At 37.5% G+C, this 8,010-nt stretch overlaps 1 protein-coding gene across 1 annotated transcript; it reads right to left on the bottom strand.

The window, feature by feature from the left end:
* Positions 1 to 2,665: 2,665 nt before the first annotated feature.
* si:ch211-223a10.1 (uncharacterized) lies at positions 2,666 to 7,600 on the bottom strand. The gene is made up of 10 exons (XM_027009411.3): positions 7,346 to 7,600; positions 6,689 to 6,824; positions 6,407 to 6,517; positions 5,945 to 6,077; positions 5,187 to 5,365; positions 4,981 to 5,054; positions 4,724 to 4,886; positions 4,510 to 4,592; positions 4,228 to 4,418; positions 2,666 to 3,978 (listed from the first exon to the last, which is right to left on the bottom strand). The coding sequence occupies exons 1-10, from the start codon at positions 7,458 to 7,460 to the stop codon at positions 3,523 to 3,525; spliced, it is 1,641 nt and encodes a 546-aa protein (XP_026865212.3). The 5' UTR covers positions 7,461 to 7,600; the 3' UTR covers positions 2,666 to 3,522.
* Between the last annotated feature and the right edge of the window lie 410 nt (positions 7,601 to 8,010).

The raw sequence follows: 8,010 nt of genomic DNA, 5'->3' as shown, positions 1-8,010 counted from the left end.
ACAGTGAAATATGAGAATGTAACATCTAACACATGAGGCAAAAACTGTGGCTGTGCTTGCTACATTCAAACAGACATCTTAGGAAGTGATGACTGGCAACAGAGAAGTGAAAATAACATCCTATATTAATAAAACTAAAGTTTTCCTTGGTTATCTTTCATTTGGTGATTTTTGAAAGTATCTTGGAAGTGTGATAAACAAACATACACACAAACACACACACACACACACACACAAACACACACACACACACACACTAGCAATAATTATTTTTCTAACTTTCTAGCTTAATGTCTTTGCATGTCAAGCACATTTATTTATCAAAGGACACTGAACACTCCCAACCTGTGATGTATTGTTAGCTAATTATATGCATCTCAGAAAAATAATAAAAAAAAGAAGATATAATAAGAAATAATTTTACCTAATATTTGGCTGGTGGTGACTTAATTAACTAATTGAAGTGCTACATCCAAATTGGTCATCTTTATAAAAAAATAAATAAATAAATAATAATAAAAAAAAAGCAGTGAGGGCTCTTCCAAAGCTGCTGCAATAAAGATCCTCAGCCAGTGAAGAAGGCTGCCAGAGCATTATGGCCCAAATTTCAGGCAAGAACATTGTGTCAAACAGGTATGCAGTGGATAAGGCTGACTCCTTAATCCAGCTCAAGAACAAATAAGATAAACACAGGGAATTAGGCTGAATTATTGTTTCATCTATTAATATACATGATGCACCTAAACATGCATGATTCAAATAATTCAGTGTTTCATATAATGATGGTAGTTATTTGAGTCCAGAGCAGTGATTCACTCCCTAGAACAGGAAAGCATGCCAGCTGATAGGAGATATACTGCTTACAGTCATAGGGTTAACACATCCTTACACAAGCTCTTTAAGAACACTGGTTTTCATCTCATTATTACTGTGAATGCTGTGCAATAGTTGTACAACTCAAAACAGGCATTTTAGTCTTAAACCGTGCCCTCTAAGAGATTAAAGCCCTTGATAAGGATGCTCTGGGATAAACTGCCAAATTGCATTTCCTCACAAAGCTGCAGCAGCAGATAGAGAAAGGGTAAGGGATGGGGGTGGGGGCTTGCATCAGTGGCTAGACCCATGTCACAGCAGTAATGAAATGCAATTGCCCATTGCCATATTCCTTGGCTTTGCAGATTCATGTTACTTTGCTGACTGGCTGACCACAATGAAACCAGTGAAAATTAGTATCAGAGCAAACACTAGCTAAGTAGATGATTAATGATAAAATCTCTGCTCAAAAGCACGCTAGTAGACCAGCACGAAGCCCTCTTTTGTTCTTTTATTAATCACCCTACCCAACGCTGTACACAGGATACGTTCTTCTCGAATGAAAAGGCATATATTTGACAGGCAGTTGAACATGTCAGCTACAGGTACACGCTTGTAATCCTATAAAATGTCCATTATCCTGTTAAAGCCAATTTATTGTGAATAAGGAAGATCAGTGTTACGATTGGAAATGTTCACTATATGATAGTCTTGTCTACAAAAATCGCGGTTTCACGGTATCAAAAGCTCGATGGTGAAAATTAGGTGTATCGGAATAATTTATTCCTTTTTTTAAATAAATAGGTTTCTTTGCACATATGTATAATGTCAAAAACAAAAGGAATATGAAGTGCCAGGTAAATAGTTCAAGCTAAAGTAATGGGAGTTGAAAAAGGAAGTTTGCTTTTCATGGATTTAAAACTAGTCAATTAAATAGTCTTTAATTATAGATTTCCTGAAGGTTACGGCGGTGTTTAGCGGAGTGGAATTTTGGGCGATCGCAGGCAGGTTGTGGAAAAAGTATTTTTGATATAATTTTAGCAATTTAATATATTTGCTTCCATTGTCATATATGTAGAAGCTAAGAATGACGGATAAGAAGCACATGAACTGTTCAAACAACAACAAAAGTACCCAGTTCAGCATGTGCGACTTCGTTAACTCTAAGCCAAAAATGAACAGTTGAGTGGATAAATTATATTTTCTTCTGGAGTATGTTGTTCTGTGCGTAAATAGCAATCATATATGATAAAATTTAGAAACATACTAGAAGGTAATGCTAGCAATGTAACGTGTTCCAGAGAGGGGGTCAGGAACTACAACCTACATTTTTTGGAAGTTGCTGGACATAAAAGGATGAGACCACTGGTGTAACAGGTTAATCTAGACATCACTTATGAAGTTCACCAAAACAATCCATTACAATGTTTTCCTTATTTTTTATCTGAATATCAAGTCTAGCGTGTTGGTCACTTTCGGTGCGGTTATATGTGTGCGATGGCACGTGAGAAACGTTTTTGAAACTAGAGGTAAAACATTTTATAAATGTTTATAAAAGTTGACATTTGCGATTTGAGCATGGTTGCATCGTTGAATTTTGTTCTATATTATATGTGCTGTTTAAATATTGAGTTTTGGCAGGGGATCGTTGCTTAGCCTGACAGTTAGCAAACCCCGATGCACCCACGACCTTTCCTCGTAAGCTAGCTAGCGAACTACTCTGTTCCTCCTACCAGTGAGTCAAGCATCACACACAGCTTCCATGTTTGCATCCGCCCACAGAACACGACGCATAATTACGTCGTGTAGGCCTAATACGCGGGCTGCATAAAGGAAAAATCAAGTCGACAAGTGCGGGAAATACGTTTTAATCGGTATATTGTAAAGGTCGACGTTCATGCACCGTTACTAACCTTAACAAGCATAATATGTATAGAATTACCGATTTAAATATTAAAATAAACACATTTACAAATTACAAAATAGACGGATTTCTGAACTGTCACAAGTGTGAACTACGTCATGTAGATTGGTGTGTGTGTTCACACACACACACACACACACACACACACACACACACACACACACACACACACCAATCTACATGACGTAGTTCACATTTGTGACAGTTCAGAAATCCGTCTATTTTGTAATTTGTAAATGTATTTATTTGTAATTTATATTTTGTATTTATTTGTTTTTTTGTATTTATATGTAATTTGTAAATGTATTTATTTTATATATATATATATATAAGAAATAGGTAGGCTAAGTCAAAAAAGAAATTCTATATAATATTATATAGAATTTCTTTTTTGACTTAGCCTACCTATTTCTTTCCCAAGCTTTTTCAAATTATTCAAACAATTCAACATTTAAATATTAAATTGTAACAACACAAATATTACACATTTATTAAAACTATCTCTAGAAGGTTCAGTGAAATCTGCATACTACTTATTACTAATTGACATGTGATCAGTGACATACTGACCACTGAAAAGAGGAAAATGCTTCCTCTAACATACAGTATTCACTATATGCATTCAAGTTGCTTGTTAGTAAAACCAATACTTTTATGTTGTACCAGTAAAAGACAAAGACAAATAACTCCATCTAACCATTTTCACTGACAATTCCTCATGAGTCCATTTCTCAAAAGAACTCTCTGCACTGTCACTATCTATGTATTAAATGAGTCCTTCATTTCTAAATGACAACATAGTTGTGCTGCTGACCACTCTTTCCTTCAATCAGAAAAGTGAGAAACGTGGCCAAACGCTTGCTCCAGGAAGGCTGCTTACGATGACACTGCCTAAAATACGTGGTGGTTCCAGTGGAAATAGCCTCAAACTGCTCACTGAGCAGCCACACCTCCCAGAGGAGTGTTAGCATGTTAAGAAGGAGGAGCAGTAGTACCCACGCCTCCCTCCCTGCTGCTGATGTCCAGCTTGTTTGCTCCTCCATGGCCAGCCTCCCGTATAGGTAATGTCCAGATGTGCTGATGAAGAGGAGGTGGCCGATGAGCATGGCCAGGATGAAGAGCACAAAGGCACGGTGGTTTGCCCGGCCTATGCAGCGGTTCAGGAAGAGGCAATGATGGTCGTAATCCATGACACAGTAGTCACACAGGCGACAGTGCTTGCACTTGTCCACTTGGAACAGCTGGAAAAAAAAAAAAGACATGGAATGAGACAACTTTTTTTTTTTTTTTTTTTATTCCAGATTTCAAATGTAATGTATGTTATATTATATTAAAAGGTCTCTGACAGAAGATGCAGACAATGAATGTAATTCTATGTATTCAACAATTTATGGTGGACTAAGGCTTAGCAGCATACCACAATAATAACCTGCACACAGCAGTAACCAAAAGCCAAGCACCAAATGCTCTCTGCTTCATTACTGACTCACCTCACAGTGAATGCAGAACTGACTGGGATTCTGTTTTGCTTCTACTAGGTCTGCTATGCTGGAGAATCTGGGGTCTGCATCAGATACTTTGAGTCTTCCTGGATCCTGTGTTAGAACCTTCCACAAAAGCAGAAGAACCACAGAGAAATGGAGTACTGAAACCTGTAAGAGAGCATGAGCTGGCCAAATATGTAATAAGTTAAGGGCAACCTGAAGTCTTATTTTCTTTGTACTAAAACAATTATGACAAGTTTATGCAAGCAATATGCCAACAAAGGATATTAGGCAGAATTTTACAGTAAAAGCAGACTAAGGAATGCATTATGCCTGCAATCAAGGTTCCGAGATAGATAGGATTTGGTAACCTAGAAGCAAAACAGAAACAAACAAACAAAAAACCCCCCACACATTTAAATCTAAACTGCAGTAATAAAAAGCAATACAACCTCATAGTATATAAGGTACCATGTACTATGAAGGTACATAAACTTCTAACCTTTGATAGCTGCTTATTCTGTGGTACTGAGACAAGGTGACTTTTGCTACCCAGGGAAAGACCAGTCCACAGAACACTCCTCCATACTCTCCCAGGGCTGCTGCTATAAGTAGCACTGCTGCCCCACTCAGACTGGGTAACACAAGGGTCCAGTAGTATATCACTGCATTAATCAGAAGAATACAGCATTCATATTCACACATCACCTGTAGGCGTACATCAGTAATACTGACATGCAAAGAACAGAAAAGTGCTACCATATGATTCCTTGGGTTTTTGGTCCTTTGGTTTATTAATTAATTGGGTCAAAATTCTGGTGAGCTGCTTATGTCTGCAAAAGGCACAAAGAATCACTAATATGAGAACCCATAGTCAGAAAATGAGCAAAGGCACAAAAGTAAATGATGTCATGTCTCTCTTCATTCTGGGAAGAGTGGTTGGTAGATAGTAGTGGTCAACACACCTAAAAGTAGTTCCGTGGCTACAGAGGTCCAGAGGTGTGAGTCCAGTGTGGTTTTTCATCTGTAAAATGCGGAATCCTGCACTCTGCAGTAGTAGCCAGCACACCTCAACCACGCCTTTCTCTGCAGCCACATGCAGTGCTGTTGCCCCCTGATGGTCCACTGCATCTACTGCACATCTCTGGTGATGGAGCAAAAACCAAAGCAGGAAAAATGTTAACCAAAGCCATCTTGAAAAAAATAATGCAACACTGTACCATCGTAGCTACTGTAATTGTTTAAGTGTATTAAATCCTTACACATACCAGGCAGCAACAATGAATATAGACTTACAATGTGTGCAGCACTTTGTTCATTACTCGAAGTTATTGCAATCTTTATCTGTTCCAGTTCACTACAGACACATCTAACCACTATTTAAATTCTTTATTCTAAAAAATCTCATCATTAGCATTGAAAAAAAAATCCATCTTCGTTTAATACTCTTATGAAATATCTCAAGTCTAAATGCACGTGACTGGTGTAGCTTTTCAAATTTACAGGCTCCTACAATGTATTTTAGATTTAAAATGGTTGACAAATTAATTTCTAAATCAGGTATTTCTTACTTTTTGCCAGACTTCTTACTTCAGACCTCTGATTCTGATTCTTAAAAATCAGATATGGTGTAAGAAGAATGATGACAAATTTTTTTATTTAATATCTAAAGTAGTATATGAGGACGCAGCATACAAAATACGTTGCAAGTAAAATGGCTTACATTTTCTCGTAGAAGGTACCTGACCACATCCGTGTTCCCTGTGGAAGCTGCCATGTGAAGTGGAGTGATCAGGAAGTTATCAGCATCTGAGAAGCGGAACATCTTGGTCTCATCGAGGTACTGCATGGCAACACTGAGCATCAAACAGAAGGAAAGAGAAAGATCAGAACTATAATGTCTGTTTGCTGGTTTCGCTCAGTCCTGAGGGTTCACAACAATGCCCATGGTAATGACCGATCACTCCACCCCCACAATGGAGCAGGCAAAACAACAATCTGGGCAATGATGCAGCAGCCCGCAAAAGGTAGTGAACAGTACTAATATAGAAAGTTAGGATTCGGTCAACTAACTAATTTATTAAGTAATTAACTAATGCAATTTAAACCTACTGTTTCTGCATATATATATATATATATATATATATATATATATATATATATATATAAATATTTCCTTACTCACATGCTTCCCCCACTAACTGCATGATGCAGTGCTGTTTTCCCCTGATGATCCACAACGCGCAAGTCTGCACCATGCTGCATCATTTTGTGCATGACGCTGATGTTACCATGTCTGTTATAAAAACGTCATAGTAAATCGGTTATACATGCAGATTTCCATGCTGATTGCTTCAGCTGCTAGATATTTCTGCACTTAAAATACCTTGGATGAAATAATGCTTTTTGGTGTAGGCAAAAACAAGTAACTAGTAAGTCATCCGTCAGGAAAATAAACAGTATATACCTGCAGGCAAAGTGAAAGGGGGTTTGCCCTGCATCACAAGGCACGTTGGGGTCAGCTCCGCTGCTTAGGAGCAGTTCCGATACTGGCCGGTTTCCATGGAGAGCAGCAAAATGAAGGGCAGTAAAGCCACACCAGCCTGGGGGTAAATTCTTAGTGTCAGATTACATAATTAAAAAAAAAAAAAAAAAAGTAAACCATGTGTAATTTCCATCATAAAATAAAGAATGCTGAATGTTTACCGAAGAATTGTGCGTCAGGGTACGCTTAAATATTTTCACGTGTATATACCATTAATTACTGCCCAATTGTTGTTTCAACAACACACCAAACTGAAATTAAAGAGTTAATATTGTTATTGCCGTGTACAGTAAATATGGAAGTACATGGAAACCGGAAACACGATCACAGTTGACATAGCTAGCTTACGTAGCTTCCCCATCAGTTTAGGCGTTAGAACCAATGAATAGTTAACTAAGCGAAAGACAGCTGGGTGGAGTAGCGGGATACAACAGCTCTGTTCGCTACAGTACCCACGGAAAAATTGAGAATGAAATGTTGCTAAACACGGTAATCTCATGTTATCCACACCAGTCAGCATAATCAATAACATGTACGATGCTTTCCAGCACACACAGCCTTCTTTCCTGTCTGACTTACCTTTTTGTTTTAAGAGCGTCCGGTCATGTTGAATCAGCTGAACTACCTGTTCAATGTCTCCCCTTTGAACCGCTTCAAATACACTGTTTCCTCCAGATGCTGCGTTTGGAGTCATTGTGCATCACAACAACCGACACTTACAGTATACTAAAATGCAATATAGAATGCATATTTTTATTTAAAAAATCTTATTTCAATCCTTTGTGATGTGGATAATTAGCAGCAGTCAGCGAGACGACTTCACAGGATACAGCTTTGATTTTATAGAACTCCGCCTCTAACATTTGATTGGGTTGAAATAAACATGTGACTACAGGAAAAAAGTCTTTAAACTTCAAAATACAAGCAGGAAACAAAGTGTTGATGCAATATTTAGAAATATTTGTCCTTCCTTACCTGCCATAACACTTAGCTACATGCCTGCAATATGTAAGACGTGTAGACCATTGAAAAAGTATAATTAATACAGCAACAATATTTAATTCAGCAAAACCTTTAGAACTAGAAGGTTGCAATAATTTATATGCACTAGACTGTGATTGCCACAGAGATGGCAGTTTCGAAATTTTCATATAATTAGCTATTCTTTAATTAAGTAGTTTAATTAAAAGGTAGTAGAGTTTATGATTCATTAAAACAATATTTCTATTATTATAATATTAAAA

This window comes from Electrophorus electricus, chromosome 12 (genome assembly GCF_041902795.1).
Source record: "Electrophorus electricus isolate QZ-2024a chromosome 12, ASM4190279v1, whole genome shotgun sequence".
NCBI classification, from domain to species: domain Eukaryota; kingdom Metazoa; phylum Chordata; class Actinopteri; order Gymnotiformes; family Gymnotidae; genus Electrophorus; species Electrophorus electricus.
This window is presented reverse-complemented; position numbering and strand designations above follow the sequence as displayed.

Bases quoted from the DNA above. Each gene is read 5' to 3' on its own strand.
- si:ch211-223a10.1 (XM_027009411.3), bottom strand. From the start codon at position 7,460: ATGACTCCAAACGCAGCATCTGGAGGAAACAGTGTATTTGAAGCGGTT. The intron at 6,825-7,345 runs GTAAGTCAGACA...ATTTACCCCCAG, and splicing joins GACGCTCTTAAAACAAAAAG to GCTGGTGTGGCTTTACTGCC. The intron at 6,518-6,688 runs GTATATACTGTT...TTTTTATAACAG, and splicing joins CCCTTTCACTTTGCCTGCAG to ACATGGTAACATCAGCGTCA.